Source organism: Venturia canescens, chromosome 11 (assembly GCF_019457755.1).
Source record: "Venturia canescens isolate UGA chromosome 11, ASM1945775v1, whole genome shotgun sequence".
In the NCBI taxonomy this organism is placed as follows: domain Eukaryota; kingdom Metazoa; phylum Arthropoda; class Insecta; order Hymenoptera; family Ichneumonidae; genus Venturia; species Venturia canescens.
In genome coordinates, this window is record NC_057431.1 from 10,614,891 (window position 1) to 10,637,385 (window position 22,495).

Sequence of the window (22,495 nt, forward strand, 5' to 3'; positions counted from 1 at the left end):
TTGATGTCATAAATTTTAATGCTGCACATAACTCAGATGGTAACTTTTTTGATTCACTAGAACTTTCTCAACTTCCGGATGCTTCCCGTAGGAATGAATTTCTCACGTTCTATTTGAATTTTTTTTTCCTTTACAATATAATTACAGATTTGTATTTTTTTTAAATATAATGTTTTTTCATGATTTGTGAAAGCTTTTCTCAATTGTTTTGTTGAAATTATTTACAGTTGGTTTCGTAATTTTTTTTACATACCATTACGTTTTGAATTTTTTTCATTCGTCATCCGATGTACTCGTCACTTTTGCATTTATTTGACAACGTTTTGTTCCTTCGAACCAAACGTTTTTTATACATTACCAAGATTTAGCAGATTAATTTTTTTTATTCATTACGTTTGAAATGGTTTTTTTATAAACCATTTCAATTAATTTCATAATTTCATAATTTCAATCATTTCATAATTGTTTAAACAAATTTCCGGTTCTAAGTTTCTAAGTTGTTTAAACAAATTCTAACTATGTTTTACTCACATATGGCGTGTAGATCACAATTTTGGAAAGAATTTTCAAAAATATTGATCTTCTGTCAAAGATTGCTTAAACAAATTAATTTCGCAAAACTAATAGCAAATTCGTGATCAGCGACCCGGAAAACCTTGAACATCATATGTAATTTTTATATATAAACTCTAAAATACTCATTCTCATCACAAAATTTGAGTACCCTGAAAATGAAACATTTGATATCAGCAATTTTACCGTTTTTGTACTTTATCATTGGAAAATAATATGATAAGGCTTCCGAATACTGAATTTAAAAAATAAACGGACCTCAAAAATTGCTCCCTTTTTGCTTTATTTTGTAAAAACCTAAACCGAGTCTCTTGATAAAGATAAAGAAAAGCCACGCAAGCGTGAGTGTGAGAAAGATAAGTGCAATTTTCGAAATCGAAATTGTTCGACACAGTTTGATCGATTGAAAAAAGGCTCTTGTCAGCCTACGCAAGGCGATGGCAAAAATGGGCTGACAGAGCCTTTTTTTAATCGGTCAAACTCTGTCAAGGAATTTCGATTTCAATAATTCCAAGTGAGATTAGTCGACCGATCCGTACTTTTAATGGTACAATTGAACAGAGCGACCTCAAAAATAGTCGACGAGGTATCTTACAATTTTTTTCAATTACGTTTTCATAGTGAATAATCCTCTAGAAAAAGGTACATGCAAAAGGTGTCTTTCAGGCATTAAAGGGTCACGAATATAATTATTCAAATTTTGAAAGTAAATTTCATTGTATTTTCGATGAGAATTAATTCTCGTATTTTAAAATCCATGTAAAAATGTTTTATTGTAAACTCACTACATTCGTGCATCGCCATGCATAGTGTTCAAATAACCTTTAGCATTCAAGCTAATATAAATTCATTTGCAAATTTGATCGTTGTGCTAAAATAAATACCGTTTCTAAAAAGTTCAAATAGTAATCAGCCCCAATTTTAATTTTTAATTTCACAAGTGAAATAATTTTGTGGTGGTTTTGTATTGAGAAAGCGATTTCACCGGAGCTACTATTCGGTCTAAACTAATTATTTGGACTGGAACGGAATAGAAAATAGTTGAAAACGCAGTACTCCGCAGTAAGATATCTCCGAAGCGAACCGTTTTTATAAATGTACTTGGCTCGACGACTATCGATGAGTCAAATAATGAATTGGAATAAATAATAAGGAACGAAGAAAGTCTGCCAAACTGGAGAGAACTCATCTGAGATTAAAACAGCTCAAAAAATGATCAACCATTAACGCCGACGACGAAAACGCCGATACGAAACTCGGTGTGAAAAAACGCCAAGCGTCCAAATACCGAAGCTGGCCGAAGTCGCTGTAGCTCTGCGACGGTCGGTATCTTCCCTGTGTCAAATTTCATAATACCGACTTTTTTTACGAAACTAGTGTCAGTGTGGCATCCACTGATGTACGAGTACTAACTGCGAGTCTCAGTATTCTGCGATCCTCGAACCTGTGACGTGGGTGCGATGCCGTTGAAATTTGTTTCGAGTCAAAAGGGAAACCCCTTGTTGATCTTGCACGGTCACATTTATAACCTCGTTCACGAGGGTCAAGTGTGCACGTGGCGGTGTACACAATATCGTGCAAGTGCGTGTGGTGGACGCGTCCATACCGATTCAAGATCACGATCCGGTAAATTGAATACTATTCAAGCATTTAATTGACTTAGTTTTGTCGGTGCTTTATTGTTGTTTCAATATTGTAGGCAAAGTCTTGGATGAGTCTGTGCATAATCACCCGCCTAGTTTCTCCGGCCAGAAGGCCCAGACATCGTTCAAAAGTGTGTACGCGGCCGGTGCGGCAGCAATACCGAAGACGCCTATGCGAGCGATGCAGCGAACAAGAACACGGCCCAATTCGTACGTGAAGAGGTCCTCATCAGTTGTCGACAGAGTGCGACTGCCAGAAAAACGAACTACTCTTGGCGGTGATTATTTTTCAATTTTTTTTTTTTCACATTTCATATAGAATTTATGGAATTGAAGCGTACAATTTATATAGTTTCGTTCTCTTGTTGATAGCAGGCTGTCAATCCTTTTCGGGTAGGTGCGGATTACATGTCGGCGTTTAGTAGCCATTTTTTTGGCTCATCAGTTTCACATTTTGCAATTATCTCTCTCGCACTCGCGCAAGTGATAGATCATCTTAAAGAGGGTGGCTACATTCGTCAAAATGATAAGAAAATTATGAAATTTGGTGATAATGTTCTTCAGGATTAAGTGCGAAAACACAAATTTTTTCAAAATTTTCTTCTGCTTAGTTATCGAGTAATTATGCATTAAAGCAGATTTCTTATGCCCGGAATGTATACCTATATATATGGAAACGCTATGCTTATACACGTGAACTTTAGTGATCAATAACTCGATAACTGTACAGAAGAAAAATCTTAAAAAATTTGTATTGTCAAATTTAACTCTAAAGAATATGTTCACCAAATTTTATTAAATTCTTATCATTTTGAAATTTTTAATGTATTTTTAACATGGTTTAGCATGGCAACATTGTATCGTCGCTAGCTACCCTCCTTAACACCCAAGCGTCTCGATTTTTTACCAAACTTCCAACGCGATTATTTTTTATGTTATCGGCGTTGAAAAAATTTTGTTTTCGGATATATCGACGTAGAATTTAATGCTCTTTCAGAATATTGGCTCAAAATTACGATTAGACATAAAGAAATAAAAATATACCCGATTTAAACGTGAAAAACGTGAACATTTTTGAAAAAAAAACTATTTTGTATTTTTTTTTGCAATGTTACCGCAAAGAATTCATACTGTAATCATGTTTAGGGGTGATCGCGATAGTTGAAGTTTAACAGGGAATTTTCATGTAATCATTGAACCACTTCTTTTTACAATATGGCGGCGAGAACCTAAATATTCTACAAAAACATAAGCTAATTTTTTTCTCGAAAACTATTGAGCTTAGCTCAAATTATGCAAGTACAAAAATATCTTAAAATTGATCAAAGAATATTCTCGAATTTTTCTAAAATTTTTTGAGATGATTTTTAGTTTTCTAAAATATCCAAAAAATTAAAATTGACAAATTTTTTTTTTCTTTAAAAATTTGAGGGTATTCTTTGACCAATTCTAAGATATTCTTGTTCCTAGATAATTTATGCTAAACTTGATGGTTTCCGAGAAAAAAATTAGCTTATTTTTGTAGCATATTTACGTTCTTGCCGTCATATTGTAAAAAGGAGTGGTCAATGATTAATGATTACATGAAAATTCCCTGTTAAACTTCAACTATCGCGATCACCCCTGATCATGATTACAGTATGAATTCATTGCGGTAAAATTGCAAAAAAAAAATACAAAAAAGTTTTTTTTTTCAAAATGTTCACGTTTTTCACGTTTGAATCAGCCATATTTTTTTCTTTATATCTAATCGGAATTTTGAACCAATATTCTGAAAGCGCATAAAATTCTACGTCGATATATTTGAAAACAAAATTTTTTCAACGCCGATAACATAAAAAATAATCGCGTTGAAAGTTTGGTAAAAAATCGGGACGCTTGAGCGTTAATGGATTAAAGGAATTTGGCTTTTCTAATTCTGTGCACGTGTTTTGAAATGACAGCCGATTAGTTTTAGCAACTTCCTGTTGGACACCCTGTACTTATATACCTATAACTATGCTTCTTAAAATCAATAACACGAATATTCAATACCAGTAAATGTAAATCAGAACAACTATGAGTAAAATAATTTTGGGCTTTTTTTTTGACTCCGAAGTCATATGATCGATCTTCCTTAAAAGATTATTGTCATGCAGCATAGCTAGAAAACTATGAGGCTTTCATTAACTGGTCAAAGGTTAAAAAGTTGCATATGATCGACTAAAATGTTTTCAGAATTTTCTTTCGTTCGAAATTTTTTCTTCCATCGACTCTAGTCGAAAGCCTGACTATGCTTTTGGCCGGTGTACGTGTATGAAGTTTATCAATGAAAGACGAATGTAAACTTTTTTTTCTCGGAAATGTAGTAATAAGAAATATAAGCTACTATTATTACATATGTGATTGTTTCCGAAACTGCCAAATCTCCAAGTCTAGAGACAAATACATTTATGCACCTGAAGCAGTCATCTTATATTAGTCCTCACTTCAATTGTCCTCTGGACAATAGTAAAAAATTTATTCGATATAAAGTATAGAAAATCGGCTTAATAAGAAAAAAATGACTTCTACAAAAACCATCCAAAAAACCAACTTATTGTGCATTAGAAAAACTGCTTCCATTATCATTACAAGGAAAACCAAACCTCGTAATAAAACTCTTTTAAAAAAGTAAAATTTTGTTATAAAATATTGCTAGAAAAAATCTTCTTAAAAAGACGTCATCCGAAAAGCCAGACCGTGCTAGAAATCTACGATTATGAATAAACAGTAGTTTCATCCATCATCTCAAAAAATTTCTAAACTAACCAATTCATAGTAAAAAGTTATAAAAAAAAACCATTTGAAATAAAATTGATGAATTATCTCAAACCTGTGAAATCATGGAAATCAACAGTTGCTAGACTTTCGATTAAAAAAAAAGGAAATGTCAAATGAATGCAGAAAGTCACCAAAGACATCGGATCAGAAACAAAAAAATTTAAAAAGGAGAAAATATAGACGCAAAAAATTTTAACTGCAGAAAATGAAAAATAAAAATAATACAGAAACAAATTGAGAAGAAAAAAATTAGAATCACAAAAGATTCGAAAAAAAATTATAAAAAAAAGTTTGAGCGTTGTTTTTCCTACTATAAGAAATAAATCGTCAAACTATTTGAGATTATTTTGCGATTTATATTCAAGTTTTCAAAAAATGTTCGATTAGGTAATTATGTAAGGTGAATACAGCGGGACAATTTCTTTGAAGCAACTTCAAATTTCTGTTAAATTATTCTTATCTTTTGTTTACGTTTTAGATAATGTGGAGTGGAATTGTCAAAACAGGCTCAACTTGGGAGGGGTTAATCAGCAAAAGGAAAAACTCGGAAAGAGTATCGTAGAAACCGATTTTGAATCCAGTATGATTGTCCAGGGGGACAATCTGGTGGATCATTTACCAGGGAATACAGTACAGTCGGATTCTACTTCAATAATAACGGTAAAAGAGGAAAATATGGAAGAGCATACGAGAGATTTTTTTTCCGACGTTTATGAGCAACATCCTCACGATCAAATTTTATCCAATGGTCGACATTCATTGATCGATGAGAGGATCTCTTCTAGTGGCATAAATATAGAGGTAAATAAAATCTCATTACTTAATAGTTTAATATTCAATTATACTGTAAATAATAAATATTTTAATAATTCTTATAAAGATTGGGAAAAGTCAAAAAACCATTCGAATCGACTGACCTTGATTCGACTGACCCAATGTCTTTTTGAAGCATTCTTTGCTATTCATATTACCATACTCAGAAATAGAAAGTTGATGCACACATATCGATGCACAAAATTTTTGTACTCTGCATGTAGCCACCGAGGTTCAACTGGAGAAAGAAAAAGTATGAAGTGCGTCAAGACCAACAGAATTGCTTTTTTTAATATATGCATTGCATTTTGAAAACAAAAATTCTTGTGCCATTCATGAATAGGCAACCGCTGACTTTTTGTAGCATTTTTCATAATGTTTTATTATTTATATAAATTCATTAGGGTGGTCTTAACAGGGGTGTTTTCGAATTTCTTTGCTCCCAGGAACTCAGATGCTTAAAAATTGATAAAAAATAATTCCCTGAAAATTTGAGCTCTTAATATTAACTCTCTAAGATAGTCCGCATTTCAACCTAAGATTAGAAAATAACATGGGAAAAGTTTCTTTCGTTCTTCAGTGTATTTTATAACTCTGGGACAAATGAATTGAAAATTTCGAGTCATATATATTTTCATACAGAATTTTACGCTCTACAAAAAAGGTCTCTTATGATTTGTAGCTAAGTTTATTGGTTATTTTGAGTTATTTGAGCTCAAAGATTATTTTTTTTATCTCTATCAATATTATCAAGGATAAAATAATCACTTGCGTTATAAAATATATTACATATTTGTAGTAATTTTTTAATATTTATAACCGATATATGTAAATACAATTTCATTTTTGGAATTGGTTTACCTGTATCTTACACACACGAATTCGGAAGTCAAGTAAGACGCCAAGTACAACGGTCAATTATTTTTGTTTAAATTCTTTGGTTTTTAGTTTTTTACATAATAGTATTTTCTTTTTTGAGTTCAATTTTCAAAGCCTTTACTCAGAAAAAAGATAGTCTCGGCGAGCTTGGGATACTTCGACAAGCACTCCATTGCTTTGCGCTGGTTCTCGAATATCACGGCCACATATCTGCATGCAGATCCCTCCTTGTCCCAGAATGTTATTAGAATTGTATTTTCCGAATATTTTTTTTGAAAAAAAAGTTCGATATAATTTATGTTAGAAAAATTTTGCTGAAATAAAAATTTTCTTATTGAATTTTTTGATAAGGAGATAATTTATGTTTATTGAATATTATTGAGCTGAAACCGGCGGCACTGCAATACCGGTACAACTCGTATCCGCCCCGAGCAAGCCCGTGGGTCCAGATTAGTTTCAAAAATCAGATTAATATTCTGGCTCTCCAATGGAGAGCGTATCAGATATTAAGCTGATAAGAACAGATACTACACTTTGATCTTAGCCATAGGCCGAGAAGCGATACCAAATCGTGCCTGCTCGTCGTTTAAGTAAAGTTTCGAGGCACTATACGCTGACGAGAAAGTCAAGACGATGCGGCATCTAGCAACCGTTTCGGGTACTAACGCTCTCCTCGAAGGGGACTCGTGGAAGCTCGGCCTTTTTCGTGCTAGCTCGCGTGTCGGCACGTCGCGCAGCAATGAATATGCGTCACCAGAATCAATTATTAGAAATGAAAATACAGTATACAGTAGAATTTTGGTGTATTGCGGTGACCGACTTCACGAAGAAGTGTGGTCAAACTGTAATGTTTCATAACCTGTCGACAAGTGGTTTTTTTTAGAGACTAATTGATAGAATTTAATTTTTCATGCATCTATATTATTTTCAAAAAAACTATAAGAACTTTGACGATGTCCGAAGAAAAACCATTTTACCTAATAATTATAAGTAGTTTTCATAAAAAATTCAATTTTTCAATTTCACCATCATTATTGTGTCGAAAGCGATGAATATCTAATACAACGTTGACATTGATTTTCAGGAAATCCAGGATGAAAAACAATTGCGCCTGATAGAACGTCGCGAAGCAATTTGGCAACAGCGGGAACTACACGCAATAAAATTGAAGATTGCTGAAGCTGAAGAAAAAATTGTTTCCCTAAAACTTTCGAGTGCAAAGCTTTTGCATAGTTTAGAACGAGCAGCAAAAGCATAGTTCAAAACCCTTTGAGATTAATTCCATTCTTTTTTTTTTATTGAGTTTTATGACTGCCCTACACATAATGGTGAATTGTTAGAACTGTTTTTCCAGTAAGAAAACATTTTTTTACCCGTTACATGATTGCGTATTTCCTTCAATTTTGACTCATCCCTTAGAATGTAAATAATTTTCAGATTTTTTTCCGATTCTAGTATTGCGAAGTTATTGAAAGATGTATAAAATTAATCATTGTTTTGAAAACATCCGACATTTTTTGTCGTGTAAAATAAATTCTCATGTGAATGGTTTCTGTTTAATAGAAGCTTTAATAAAAGCAAGAATCGCAGCTATTTTTAAGGGTTCTACCCTAAATAGACGGGCAAAAAAGCCTGCTTTCACGAATTTTTTTGATCGGTATAAATTATAAATATGGATATAAAAAATGTTAGGCCCAAAAAATACACTCTTGAAATACAAAAACAAATTTTTACATTTACTTTACTCAGTTTTTGTACAGAAAAATAGGGGAGATGAAATGGCGGCCACTTTTCTAAAAACTACGAAAAAGCTCGTTTTTTTAATCGTTTTTTACAAAAATACAATAGTTCGGCTCAAAATTTCACAATTCGTATAATGTGCGCTGTAGCTATAGCCACAAAAAACATGTAAAATTTTGGTACGGAACCGTTGAATAGTTTTGGAGATTTTATCAACAAGCTGTTCGAAAACATAATTTTGCGGAAAACGCGTTTAAACAAAGGCAGGTACGCGGTATCGCACTGGGCGGTGCGTATATTGGCGCGCTCAGACAGCCAAGTAAACATCGCTCAAAAGTACACTTAGACTGCTCAGATTTTTATAAAATTTCAGTATGATACTTTGAAATATGTATCCCTTCGAAAAATTCAATAAGAAAAAATCAATTTAAAAAAAATTCTTATTAGGGTAGACTCCTTAATGCCCGTTTTCTCCAACGTTAATCTGAGTTTAAACTCTGTTCATCCTATTTCGAAACTATATTAAAAAAATTGAACTGAGTTTGAACTGCGTCGGAGAAAACGGACATAAGTTGATCAGATGCAAGAGTGTCATATAGTTGAAAAATCGTTACACAATTTACTCGGATAACCTTGATTTTCGAAAAAAATAAAAGTACTGAACAACTCATAGGTCACCTTATTATGTTTTTTTGTTAAATCATTCTATATCACAAAAAAAATGTATCTTGGAGTTGGACTGTTGAATAAACAAATAGGGTCAAAATTCATCCGATTTGATTTCGAAGTTGTACTCCAAAGTAATTTGGACGAAATATTGATTATCAAATGTCTCGTTATGATTATGAATAAATTACTGAATATAATAACTCAAAAATAACTTTCGACTATTAGAAGATTTTACTTATGCTAACGAACAAAATTTCGATTTTTCTCACTGAAAAATATTTTCAATCAGATCAATTCCTTTGACTGAATTTTCAGTTGGGACTCAAGACGACGAGACTCAAGGGGACGAGTTGGATCAAAGTCTCAAACGGGACATTTTTGCAATGACGTCTTTCAATGTAACGTCATGAGTTCTCGAGTGAGACTTGAAGTCTCATGAAGACTGCCAACTGACCCCTGAAGTGTGATCTCACAATGAAAAGTGCTGATAAATAAACGTCACGTCAGCATATTTAAAGTGCTGATGATGAGTGCTGATTCCTGGAGCCAAATTGGTGCTCTGGTATGATAATCCGTTCTTCTATTTGCTTTTTTATTCTAGCTAGCAGCAGTTTCTCGAAGAGTTTAGACATGATCGGCAGCAGACTTATTGGCCTGTATGAGCTGACTTCATTTGGTGGATTACCTGGTTTTGGTAGCATGATGATTTGTGCCACCTTCCATTGACTGGGCATATACGATGCTTGTAGAACTGCGTTGTACAGTCTCGTGATAAATACTATTCCTTTTTTTGGTAATTTTCTGAGCAGAAACCCGGTTATGAGATCGTAACCTGGGGCTTTTCTAGGATTTAGTTCCTTGTTGATTGTGTAGCTTATTTCCGCCGGAGATATGTATTGGATCAGCATTTCCATTGGTAGAGGACACTCGAGAAATTCTTGAATTTCTGGATCATTTCGCTGCGATTGTATTGGTGTGAACACACCTTCAAGGCGTTCAGCGAACGTAGTCGCTTTTTCCAACTCGCTCTGCGCCCATACACCGTTTGTTTTTTTGATTGGGGGATAATAATTTTGTGAGGTATTGAGCCTTTTGGTTGCTTTCCATAGTAAATACTCTGTGGCTGCAGTGTTACTTAGGTTCGTCATATACTTTTCGAAGCTACTGTTATTATATTGCGAGATTAGTTTTTTTAGTTCACGAGTTACCTTGTTAAGCTTTCTTTTGTCGTTATTGTTCCTACTTAGTTGCCATTGCCTTCTAGTTCGTCTTTTTACCGCTATTTTTCGTCGGATCACTTCTGGGAGCGTTACAGTCTCGTTGTTTTGTGTTATTGTTGGCGTGGATTCCCAGGCTGCTCTCTGAATTAGCCTCGTGAATTGTTCGGTAGCATCATCTATGTCAATTTCATTTTTTAGAGGGATTTTTAAATCACCGTGTTCGCTTATTATTTCCTGGAACATCAGCCAGTTAGTTCTTCTGTTGTACAATGATAAGCGCTTTTCTTTTTTTATTATTTCGCTGCATAGTGTTGGTGTTATTGGTGAATGGTCCGATGAAAAATCCAGACTTGGTTTTAATTTTGTGTACGTACGCATTATGCCTTTAGCTATGAAGAAATCCAGTACATCCGGTATTTTTTTTCGACCGGTCGGCCAATAAGTTGTTTGGCCGGTCGAGAGGTGAATACAGTTGCAGTCCGTCATCGCTTTAAGTAATTCTCGGCCTTTAGTTGTTATTAGTCTCGATCCCCATACATGGTGCTTCACGTTATAGTCGCCGCCTGCTATAAATCTTGGTCCCAGGCTCTGGAAAAATTCTTTGAATTTGTCTTTTTTGATGTTGTGCCTCGGTGGATAATAGGCAGCTGCAATCACTATGGGTCCAAGTTTTTTGTCCTCTACAATTATTTTTGTTGCCTGAAGGTATTCTTCGTCATGCTGATGTAACTCTTGATGTTTAATAGTTTTTTTTATTAAGATAGCGGTTCCACCGTGTGCCGTGCCATCTGGATGTTCTGTACTATATACATTGTAACCGTGAATTTTCATGTAACTTCTGTCCGTGAAATGAATCTCTGAAATTAATATTATGTCAACTTTATTTGCTAGCAAAAATGTTAGCAATTCCTGCTGGTGTTGGGCCAACCCGTTGGCATTCCAGAGCACAATTTTGTACGCAGTGAATTTATTTATCGGTGAACTTTGTTAAGACTGCTGTTAATAGCTTCAGCATGGTGTTGAACAGCTCATTTCGCTGCGTTAACGCAGTTTTGAGTTCACTGTAGGATTTTTCGAGAATTTTAATAATTGTCGAATTATCGTTATTATTATTTCCGTTGTGGCATGTCGAAAAAATTTTTTTCTGTTACAAATTTTTTTTTGTATGATTTTTATGAATGTTTGAAAATTAGATTGATAACTATAGCTCTTGTGACCACAGTTATTGTTTCATAAAACCGTAACATATCAAGCGGCCCGCATAAGCCAGTAGCATTTTCTGCCGCTAGAATATCAAGAGTTTACGTGGTGTGGTGGGTTCAATGTAGGGCTTGTACTCGTGGAGTTGGCGATTCGAATCCTCGTTCGTTTTATTTTTTTTTTCCATCATAGATGTTATTGTTCTTTGACTATAGCAAAAATTTAAAAAAATCAATTGATGTTGTTGAATTATATTTTTTTTTTATTCATTTATATAAAAAATGACTGCAATATGTTAATGTATTTTAACAGCAATGGCCCCTGGTCAGTGTAATTATCACAGTATCAGCTGGCAGCAACGCATGCGCGTATATAACGCGTACATTGTGCGCATGCGCCACCGTACGAAACTACAACAGCGCCACTCGAGAGGAACCCTCTTTCCCGACACTTTTACGAACGTGCCCGATCGCCGAGATTGCACTCCTTACGTACAGTCTCCTTGGAATTTATACTGACGGTGAACAGAAAAAGGTATTTTGACAGTCGATATAAATAATATGACTAGAAGACCGACGATGTGCTGACAGACCAAGACAACACCATCAATCAAATGTTTTCTTATCGGACATTAAATGAAGCCGGTTTTATCTGAGCGGGGATTGATGAAGGGCATCAAGAGACCCTTGTATGCAACAGTTAGTACGCATATATGGATACGTCAAGTCTGTAAATGTGTTAGTAACTTCTGCAGAATCTTGAATTCGTGCAAAGTGTTTTCTCAGCAATTACTCCACCGATCATGATGATTTTGGACGGAATCGAAAGAAAACTTACTAATTAGTCCCCAGTTGAATTTTCAGAGTCTCAGATGACTCATGAGTTTCGTAATTGAACAAAATGAAAGGCCAAATTTACCCACACCATCGTCAATCGTTTTATTCAGAAAAAAGATAGTCTCGGCAAACTCGGGTAGCAAACGGAAGAGCTGTTGATGTACTTGTCACGACAATCTACCGAACTACCGAGTCTAGTGATAGGAGGTATGAAGATGTGAAGAACTAAAACAGAAACCGCGGGATGTAGTCACATGACCATACACACCTCACTGCTAGAGTAGCGAGGTGTTCGTGACCTCTAAGTAGAGGAATAGGCGAAGAGTCAGCCAACCTCACGATACCCGCTAACCGATAAGCATTGTTCTAATTTATATTTTTCGTTTCAAATATGTATACATATTATATTGAGTGTTAATCAACGTGAAATTATTTAACCATCTCCGGAAAACATAACAAACAGTTAGAATCATAGCGGCGAGGGAGAGAGAGAGAGAGAGAAGAGAACTTTTAACACGGACACGTGCTCGTCATAGATATTGTGCGACCACCGTGTGGTCTTTGTTACAACGAGAAGGCGCATTCGCGAAGCGTAATATTTCGATATACCTGGGTCATTCTGGGGTATCCGCGAGCCAAGGGCGCTGTCGAAGAGCGCATTCGGATAGACAGGTAGTCGAGATCGCTCAACGCAGACGCTAACGGAGTGTACTTGTCGATTTTACTTCGACAGGGACTCCATTGCTTTGCGCTGGTTCTCGAATATCACGGCCACATCGGCATGCGGATCGTTCCTTGTCCCAGAATGTTATTAATTAGAATTGGATTTACGGAATATACAAAAAAAAATTTCGGCAATATTTATGTTGGAAAACTTTTGCTGAAATCACAATGTTTTTATCGAATTCTTTGAATAGGGGATTATTTATGTTTATTGAATATTATTGAGCTGAAACCGGCGGCACTGCAATACCGGTACAACTCGTATCCGCCCCGAGCAAGCTCGTGGGTCCAGATTAGTTTCAAAAATCAGATTAATATACTGGCTCTCCAATGGAGAGCGTATCAGATATTAAGCTGATAAGAACAGATACTACACTTTGATCTTAGCCATAGGCCGAGAAGCGATACCACATGGTGACTGCTCGTCGTTTAAGTTAAGTTTCGAAGCACGATTGGCTGACGAGAAAGTCAAGACGATGCGGCATCTAGCAACCGTTTCGGGTACTAAGGCTCTCCTGACGGGGACTCGAGGAAGCTCGGCCTTTTTCGTGCTAGCTCGCGTGTCGGCACGTCGCGCAGCAATGAATATGCGTTACCAGAATCAATTATTAGAAATAAAAAACTTTGGTGTACAACTTTGATGTATTGCGGTGACCGAGTTCGCGAAGTAGTGTGGTTGAACTGTAATGTTTTATAATCTACCACCAACGAGTTTTTTTAACGAGACTTATAGATTGAATTGGATTTTTCATGCATCTATATTATTTTTAAAAAAACTATAAGAACTTTGTCGATATCCGAAGAACCACCAATTTATTTAATAAGTATAAGTAGTTTTCATTAAAAAATTCCATTTTTCATTTTCACCATCATTATTCTGTTGGAAGTAATGTATATCTAACTCAACGTTTACATTAATTTTCAGGAAATCCAGGATGAAAAAGAATTGCGCCTGATGGAACGTCGCGAAGTAATTTGGCAACAGCTGCAACTACGCGCAATAAAATTGAAGATTGCCGAAGCTGAAGAACAAATTGTTTTGCTAAAGCTTTCGAATGCAAAGCCTTCGCATAGTTACGACTGAGCAGCAGAAGCATAGTCCGCTATTCTATGAGATTAATTTCATTTTGTTTTATTGAGTCTTATGAATGCACCACACATAAAGATGAATTTTGTCAACAAAAAAAAAAAATATTTAGCCGTTTCGTGATTGTGTATTTTCTTTAATATTGATTAATACCTTACAATGTGAATAATTTTCAGATTCTTTTTCGGTTAGTAGTATTGCGGAGTTATTGACAAATGTATGAAATTAGTTATTGTTTTGATAACGTCCAAAATTTTTCATCATGTAAAACAAATTGTCATGTGGATAGTATTTGTTCAATAGACTCAAGTGTCGCAGCTTTTTTTGGGGGGTCCACCCTAATCAGACGGGCAAAAAGAGACTTATTACACGAAGTTTTTCGATCGGTATGGATTTTTTGTTATTGATACAAAAAGTCTTAGTTCAAAAAAATACAGTCTTGAAATAAGAAAAAAACAAGTTTTTTTACATTTACCTTACGCAGTTTTCGTACAGAAAAATGGGTCTGTCGAAACGGAGGCCTTTGCATGTCAGGTAGGCCTGGACTTACTAGGCATTAGTTTTGGTTTCAATTTCACGTGTGTCACTGAGAAGCATAATTGAATAGGAGGTATGAAAATGTAAAGTACTAGGACAGAAACATTGTGATGTAGTCACATGACCATACACACCTCACTGCTAGAGTAGCGAGGTTTTCGTGACCTCTAAGTAGAGGACTAGGCGAAGAGTCAGCCAATCTCACGATACCCGCTAACCGATAAGCATTGTAATAATCTATATTTTTCATCACAAATATGTATACATATTATATTGAGTGTTAATCACCGTGAAATTATTTAACCATCTCCGGAAAACATAACAAACAGTTAGAATCATAGCGATGCGGGAGACAGAGAGAGAGAGAGAGAGAGAGAGAGAGAGAGAGAGAGAGAGAGAGAGAGAAGAGAACTTTTAACACGGACACGTGCTCGTCATAGATATTGTGCGACCACCGTGTGGTCTTTGTTACAACGAGAGGGCGCATTCGCGAAGCGTAATATTTCGATATACCTGGGTCATTCTGGGGTATCCGCGAGAAAAGGGCGCTGTCGAAGAGCGCATTCGGATAGACAGGTAGTCGAGATCGCTCAACGCAGACGCTAACGGAGTGTACTTGTCGATTTTACTTCGACAGGGACTCCATTGCTTTGCGCTGGTTCTCGAATATCACGGCCACATCGGCATGCGGATCGTTCCTTGTCCCAGAATGTTATTAATTAGAATTGGATTTACGGAATATACAAAAAAAAATTTCGGCAATATTTATGTTGGAAAACTTTTGCTGAAATCACAATGTTTTTATCGAATTCTTTGAATAGGGGATTATTTATGTTTATTGAATATTATTGAGCTGAAACCGGCGGCACTGCAATACCGGTACAACTCGTATCCGCCCCGAGCAAGCTCGTGGGTCCAGATTAGTTTCAAAAATCAGATTAATATACTGGCTCTCCAATGGAGAGCGTATCAGATATTAAGCTGATAAGAACAGATACTACACTTTGATCTTAGCCATAGGCCGAGAAGCGATACCACATGATGGCTGCTCGTCGTTTAAGTTAAGTTTCGAAGCACGATTGGCTGACGAGAAAGTCAAGACGATGCGGCATCTAGCAACCGTTTCGGGTACTAAGGCTCTCCTGACGGGGACTCGAGGAACCTCGGCCTTTTTCGTGCTAGCTCGCGTGTCGGCACGTCGCGCAGCAATGAATATGCGTTACCAGAATCAATTATTAGAAATAAAAAACTTTGGTGTACAACTTTGATGTATTGCGGTGACCGAGTTCGCGAAGTAGTGTGGTTGAACTGTAATGTTTTATAATCTACCACCAACGAGTTTTTTTAACGAGACTTATAGATTGAATTGGATTTTTCATGCATCTATATTATTTTTTAAAAAACTATAAGAACTTTGTCGATATCCGAAGAACCACCAATTTACTTAATAAGTATAAGTAGTTTTCATTAAAAAATTCCATTTTTCAATTTCACCATCATTATTCTGTTGGAAGTAATGTATATCTAACTCAACGTTTACATTAATTTTCAGGAAATCCAGGATGAAAAAGAATTGCGCCTGATGGAACGTCGCGAAGTAATTTGGCAACAGCTGCAACTACGCGCAATAAAATTGAAGATTGCCGAAGATGAACGAATTGTTTTGCTAAAGCTTTCGAATGCAAAGCCTTTGAATAGTTACGACTGAGCTGCAGAAGCATAGTCCGCTATTCTATGAGATTAATTTCATTTTGTTTTATTGAGTCTTATGAATGCACCACACATAAAGATGAATTTTGTCAACAAAAAAAAAAAATATTTAGCCGTTTCGTGATTGTGTATTTTCTTTAATATTGATTAATACCTTACAATGTAAATAATTTTCAGATTCTTTTTCGGTTAGTAGTATTGCGGAGTTATTGACAAATGTATGAAATTAGTTATTGTTTTGATAACGTCCAAAATTTTTCATCATGTAAAACAAATTGTCATGTGGATAGTACTTGTTCAATAGACTCAAGTGTCGCAGCTTTTTTTGGGGGGTCCACCCTAATCAGACGGGCAAAAAGAGACTTATTTCACGAAGTTTTTCGAACGGTATGGATTTTTTGTTATTGATACAAAAAGTCTTAGTTAAAAAAAATACAGTCTTGAAATAAGAAAAAAACAAGTTTTTTTACATTTACCATACGCAAAAAATGGGTCTGTCGAAACGGAGGCCTTTGCATGTCAGGTAGGCCTGGGCTTACTAGGCATTAGTTTTGGTTTCAATTTCACGTGTGTCACTGAGAAGCATAATTGAATAGGAGGTATGAAAATGTAAAGCACTAGGACAGAAACATTGTGATGTAGTCACATGACCATACACACCTCACTGCTAGAGTAGCGAGGTGTTCGTGACCTCTAAGTAGAGGACTAGGCGAAGAGTCAGCCAATCTCACGATACCCGCTAACCGATAAGCATTGTACTAATCTATATTTTTCATCACAAATATGTATACATATTATATTGAGTGTTAATCAACGTAAAATTATTTAACCATCTCCGGAAAACATAACAAGCAGTTAGAATCATAGCGATGAGGGAGAGAGAGAGAGAGAGAGAGAGAGAGAAAAGAGAACTTTTAACACGGACACGTGCTCGTCATAGATATTGTGCGACCACCGTGTGGTCTTTGTTACAACGAGAGGGCGCATTCGCGAAGCGTAATATTTCGATATACCTGGGTCATTCTGGGGTATCCGGGAGCCAAGGGCGCTGTCGAAGAGCGCATTCGGATAGACGGGTAGTCGAGATCGCTCAACGCAGACGCTAACGGAGTGTACTTGTCGATTTTACTTCGACAGGGACTCCATTGCTTTGCGCTGGTTCTCGAATATCACGGCCACATCGGCATGCGGATCGTTCCTTGTCCCAGAATGTTATCAGAATTGGATTTACGGAATTAACAAAAAAAAAAAAATTTCGACAAAATTTATATTAGATAAATTTTGCTGAAATCAAAATTTTTTTATCGAATTCTTTGATTAGGAGATAATTTATGTTTATTGATTATTATTGAGCTGAAACCGGCGGTACTGCAATACCGGTACAACTCGTATCCGCCCCGAGCAAGCCCGTGGGTCCAGATTAGTTACAAAAATCAGATTAATATACTGGCTCTCCAATGGAGAGCGTATCAGATATTAAGCTGATAAGAACAGATACTACACTTTGATCTTAGCCATAGGCCGAGAAGCGATACCAAATCATGCCTGCTCGTCGTTTAAGTAAAGTTTCGAGGCACTATACGCTGACGAGAAAGTCAAGACGATGCGGCGTCTAGCAACCGTCTCGGGTACTAACGCTCTCCTCGACGGGGACTCGTGGAAGCTCGGTCTTTTTCGTGCTAGCTCGCGTGTCCACACGTGGCGCAGCAATAAATATGCGTCACCAAAAAGAATTATTAGAAATAAAAAACTTTAGTGTATTGCGGTGACCGAGTTCGCGAAGTGTGGTCGAACTATAATGTTTTATAACCTACCACCAACGAGTTTTTTATTAAAGAGACTTATTGATTGAATTTGATTTGAATGAATTTATATTATTTTTTTAAAAAAACTATAAGAACTTTGACGATGTCCAAAGAAAAACAAATTTACCTAATAATTATAAGTAGTTTTCATAAAAATTCAATTTTTTCGATTTCACCATCATTATTGTGTCGAAAGTAATAAATATCTAATGTATAACGTTGATATTGATTTTCAGAAAATCCAGGATGATAAACAATTACGTCTGATAGAACGTCGCGAAGCAATTTGGGAACAGCGGGAACTATACGCAAAATAAAAATTGGAGATTGCTGAAGCTGAAGAACAAATTGTTTTCCTAAAATTTCCGAGAGCAAAGCTTTTGCATAGTTTAGAACAAGCAGCAAAAACATAGTTCAAAACTCTTTTAAATTAATTCCATTCTTTTTTTTTATTGAGTTTTATGAATGCCCTACACATAATGGTGAATTGTTAGAACTGTTTTTCCAGTAAGAAAACATTTTTTTACCCGTTTCATGATTGTGTATATCCTTTAATTTTGACTCATCCCTCAGAATGTAAATAATTTTCAGATTTTTTTCTGATTCTAGTATTCGAAGTTATTGAAAGATGTATAAAATTAATTATTGTTTTGAAAACATCCGACATTTTTCGTCGTGTAAAATAAATTCTCATGTTAATGGTTTCTGTTTAATAGAAGCTTTAATAAAAGCAAGAATTGCAGCTATTTTTATTATTAACTCCCGACTGCCCGCAGGACCAAAAGACGGGAGTTATGCGTTTCACTGCGATCAGTGGGTGGGGGGATATTCCTTTGTCGCCAGTTTTCTCGAAAACGGTGATAGTTGTCTTAACCAATTTTATGCTTGTCCTTCTGTGAGTGGCAGAGAGTGTTCTAAAGCAAATTTAATGAAAATCTATTGAATATTTTCCTTTTTAATTGATATTTACGCTATACTCAGTTTAAATATATCGCATCATATTCGACTATCGACTACTTCACGCTGTTCTGGATCGCCTTTCATTCAGCTCTCAGCTATTAGCGATCCGCACTACCGATGGCGGCGCTCGTGTCCCACGGAAATATGGCGCTGTTGAAGTGCAATTTTGGACAACAATTATGCATGATTTTTATTAGTTTTTTTTCCCTAAATTATTTCTGGAATTAACGACACGAATGCAAAAAAAAAATGCACCACTGATTTGTTATTCTTCCAATTTTTTTTTTTCTATTACTCAACCCATGAATCGAGAAGTCTGCTATTTGTTGTGGACACTGCATGTGAAACGGAGAATGCAAGCTGATGCGAAGCTAATAAACAAATTGGCAAACTTGACAAAATAAGAAAGGCTTATTGTGGGCAGGACACTGAATTGTCGGATATTCAGTTCACAGTGATGTTACAACATTGTGTCACATTTTTGGACATTTTTTCTCGAAGTACATGTTTAAAATATACAGTACTTATTGGGACAGTTAATCATTCATTTTTTTCTTAGTACAACGTGTACAATTAATACGACGATCGAAAAAAAAAATCAACAATTTCATTAACTTTTTTTCATTCAATAAGACTGATTTGATGGTATTCTACAAAAAAACCAAAAAATAACGATTGATAGGCAAAAATAAAGGAAGAAAACTCCCGACTGAAAAAATTATATAGTGTATTGAAAAATATAGTGAAAACGAGAAAATATCATGTAAAATAATAATAAAAATTATTGGGACTGACAATGAGAAATCGTAGTGAACTTTAAAAATTATGAAATAATAAATGTTTTAGTAATAAAAAAAAATGAGTGTTCGAAAAAACAACTTTGTTAAAAAAAATGTTTGAAAAAAAGGTTTAAAAAAAAATTATATTATAAAAAACAACTTTGTAAAAAAATGTTAAAAAAAAATTTGTGGTAGAAAAAACAACTTTGTAAAAATAATGTTTTAAAAAAACATTTAAAAAACTCCCGACTGAAAAATTGTATAGCGTATTTAAAATAAAACGAAGTCGAGAAAAAAATGAATGTTAGAAAAAAAACAATATTGTAAAAAAAGGATATGCGTTTCCAGAAAATGATTTTAAACTCTTTTTCTTAAGAAAGTTGCAGTAAACTTTGGAAAGACTGAAATAAAAATAGATTAATAATAAGATAGATAAGAAACCATTTAATACAACTCCCTCGAGATTCGATTTTTATGGTTAATATCGATTGATGGTAGTTAAGTCATTTATATATGAAAATAAAAATTTTAAAATAGTAATTGTCGAAGTTGAATGATTGTACAAAGAATGGTGATAATAAAACAAAAAATTTTATCATGCAAACAACTAAAATATGTTATAATCATAATGGAGTTTAATATTTGTCAGGAGAAGTCTCTAATCAAATCATTGAGTAAGAGTTAGAGACATCTCCCGACAAATATTAAACTCCATTATGATTATAACATATTTTAGTTGTTTGCATGATAAAATTTTTTGTTTTATTATCACCATTCTTTGTACAATCATTCAACTTCGACAATTACTATTTTAAAATTTTTATTTTCATATATAAATGACTTAACTACCATCAATCGATATTAACCATAAAAATCGAATCTCGAGGGAGTTGTATTAAATGGTTTCTTATCTATCTTATTATTAATCTATTTTTATTTCAGTCTTTCCAAAGTTTACTGCAACTTTCTTAAGAAAAAGAGTTTAAAATCATTTTCTGGAAACGCATATCCTTTTTTTACAATATTGTTTTTTTCTAACATTCATTTTTTTCTCGACTTCGTTTTATTTTAAATACGCTATACAATTTTTCAGTCGGGAGTTTTTTAAATGTTTTTTTAAAACATTATTTTTACAAAGTTGTTTTTTCTACCACAAATTTTTTTTTAACATTTTTTTACAAAGTTGTTTTTTATAATATAATTTTTTTTTTTAAGGGTTCTATCCTAAATAGACGGGCAAAAAAAGACTTTCACAAATTTTTTTGATCGCGGTATAAATCTTTTACCTTATTCAGTTACTCAGTTTTCGTACAGAAAAATGAGGGAGATGAAATGGCGGCTATTTTTCCAAAAACTACGAAAAAGCACGTTTTTTTTATCGTTTTTTGCAAAAAACAATAGTTCGACTCAAAATTTCACAATTTGTATAATATGCGCTATAGCTATAGCCATAAAAAACATGTAAAATTTTGATACGGAACCGTTGAATAGTTTCGGCGATTTTATCAACAAGCCTCTCAAAAACATAATTTTGAGGAAAACGCGTTTAAAAAAAGGCAGTTACGCGGTACTGCCAAAGTACTGCACTGGGCGGTGCGTATATTGGCGCGCTCAGACAGCCAAGTAAACATCGCTCAAAAGTACACTTAGACTGCTCAGATTTTTATAAAATTTTAGTATGATACTTAGAAAATGTATACTTTCGAAAAATTCAATAAAAAAAATCAATTTTTATAAAATTCTCATTAAGGTAGACCCCTTAAGTTGTTTAGTTGCAAGAGTGTCAGATAGTTGAAACATCGTTACACAATTTACTCGGATAACCTTGATTTTCGAAAAAAATAAAAGTACTGAACAACTCATAGGTCACCTTATTATGTTTTTTTGTTAAATCATTCTATATCACAAAAAAAAAGTATCTTGGAGTTGGACTGTTGAATAAACAAATAGCGGTCAAAATTCATTCGATTATTTGATTTCGAAGTTGTACTCCAAAGTAATTTGGACGAAATATTGATTATTAAATGTCTCGTTATGATTATGAATAAATTACTGAATATAATAACTCAAAAATAACTTTCGACTATTTGAAAATTTTATTTATGCTAACGAACAAAAAGTTCGATTTTTCTCACTGAAAAATATTTTCAATCAGATCAATTCCTTTGACTGAATTTTCAGTTGGGACTCAAGACGATGAGACTCAAGTGGACGAGTTGAATCAAAGTCTCAAACGGGACATTTTTTCAATGACGTCTTTCAATGTGACGTCATGTGTTCTCGAGTGAGACTTGAAGTCTCATGAAGACTGCCAACTGACCCCTGAAGTGTGATCTCACAATGAAAAGTGCTGATAAATAAACGTCACGTCTGCATATTTAAAAATCTGTTTCTCTCTTCTCCATTTTCTAGTTGAAAATGTTTTTATTTTACAAACAACTTTAAGAACACAGCAACATCAAACAAAATTGAAAACATTTTTCTGCAAAAAAATTTGTTGACTATGTCCTAACGAATAT

General features: G+C 34.6%; 2 protein-coding genes and 4 non-coding genes across 7 annotated transcripts; 2 read left to right on the plus strand and 4 right to left on the minus strand.

Annotated features, from left to right (window-relative positions):
* Nucleotides 1-1,977: 1,977 nt before the first annotated feature.
* Nucleotides 1,978-9,220, plus strand: LOC122417992 (uncharacterized). Its single transcript, XM_043431958.1, has 4 exons — nt 1,978-2,199; nt 2,273-2,494; nt 5,497-5,819; nt 7,795-9,220. Exons 1-4 carry the CDS (start codon nt 2,034-2,036, stop codon nt 7,966-7,968), a joined length of 885 nt encoding a protein of 294 aa, XP_043287893.1. The 5' UTR covers nt 1,978-2,033; the 3' UTR covers nt 7,969-9,220.
* LOC122418566 (U2 spliceosomal RNA) lies at nt 7,084-7,273 on the minus strand. The gene has a single exon (XR_006262532.1). It is a non-coding gene; the product is annotated as a U2 spliceosomal RNA (small nuclear RNA).
* A 109-nt stretch (nt 9,221-9,329) lies between the features above and the next one.
* On the plus strand, nt 9,330-18,798 carry LOC122417993 (uncharacterized). Of its 2 annotated transcripts, none has more exons than XM_043431961.1 (3): nt 9,330-9,681; nt 11,852-12,073; nt 18,474-18,798. In XM_043431961.1, exons 1-3 carry the CDS (start codon nt 9,643-9,645, stop codon nt 18,552-18,554), a joined length of 342 nt encoding a protein of 113 aa, XP_043287896.1. In that variant the 5' UTR covers nt 9,330-9,642; the 3' UTR covers nt 18,555-18,798. The 2 variants fall into 2 exon arrangements, with proteins under 2 accessions (XP_043287896.1, XP_043287895.1); XM_043431960.1 differs by lacking the exon at nt 18,474-18,798 and adding an exon at nt 14,024-14,554.
* LOC122418574 (U2 spliceosomal RNA) lies at nt 13,315-13,504 on the minus strand. Its single transcript, XR_006262539.1, has one exon. It is a non-coding gene; the product is annotated as a U2 spliceosomal RNA (small nuclear RNA).
* Nucleotides 15,566-15,755, minus strand: LOC122418575 (U2 spliceosomal RNA). Its single transcript, XR_006262540.1, has one exon. It is a non-coding gene; the product is annotated as a U2 spliceosomal RNA (small nuclear RNA).
* On the minus strand, nt 17,776-17,965 carry LOC122418573 (U2 spliceosomal RNA). Its single transcript, XR_006262538.1, has one exon. It is a non-coding gene; the product is annotated as a U2 spliceosomal RNA (small nuclear RNA).
* Nucleotides 18,799-22,495: the final 3,697 nt, after the last annotated feature.

Bases quoted from the DNA above. Each gene is read 5' to 3' on its own strand.
- LOC122417992 (XM_043431958.1), top strand. From the start codon at position 2,034: ATGCCGTTGAAATTTGTTTCGAGTCAAAAGGGAAACCCCTTGTTGATC. The intron at 2,495-5,496 runs GTGATTATTTTT...TTTACGTTTTAG, and splicing joins AAAACGAACTACTCTTGGCG to ATAATGTGGAGTGGAATTGT. The intron at 5,820-7,794 runs GTAAATAAAATC...ATTGATTTTCAG, and splicing joins CTAGTGGCATAAATATAGAG to GAAATCCAGGATGAAAAACA.
- LOC122417993 (XM_043431960.1), top strand. From the start codon at position 9,643: ATGATGAGTGCTGATTCCTGGAGCCAAATTGGTGCTCTG. The intron at 9,682-11,851 runs GTATGATAATCC...GTATTTTAACAG, and splicing joins GGAGCCAAATTGGTGCTCTG to CAATGGCCCCTGGTCAGTGT. The intron at 12,074-14,023 runs GTATTTTGACAG...ATTAATTTTCAG, and splicing joins CTGACGGTGAACAGAAAAAG to GAAATCCAGGATGAAAAAGA.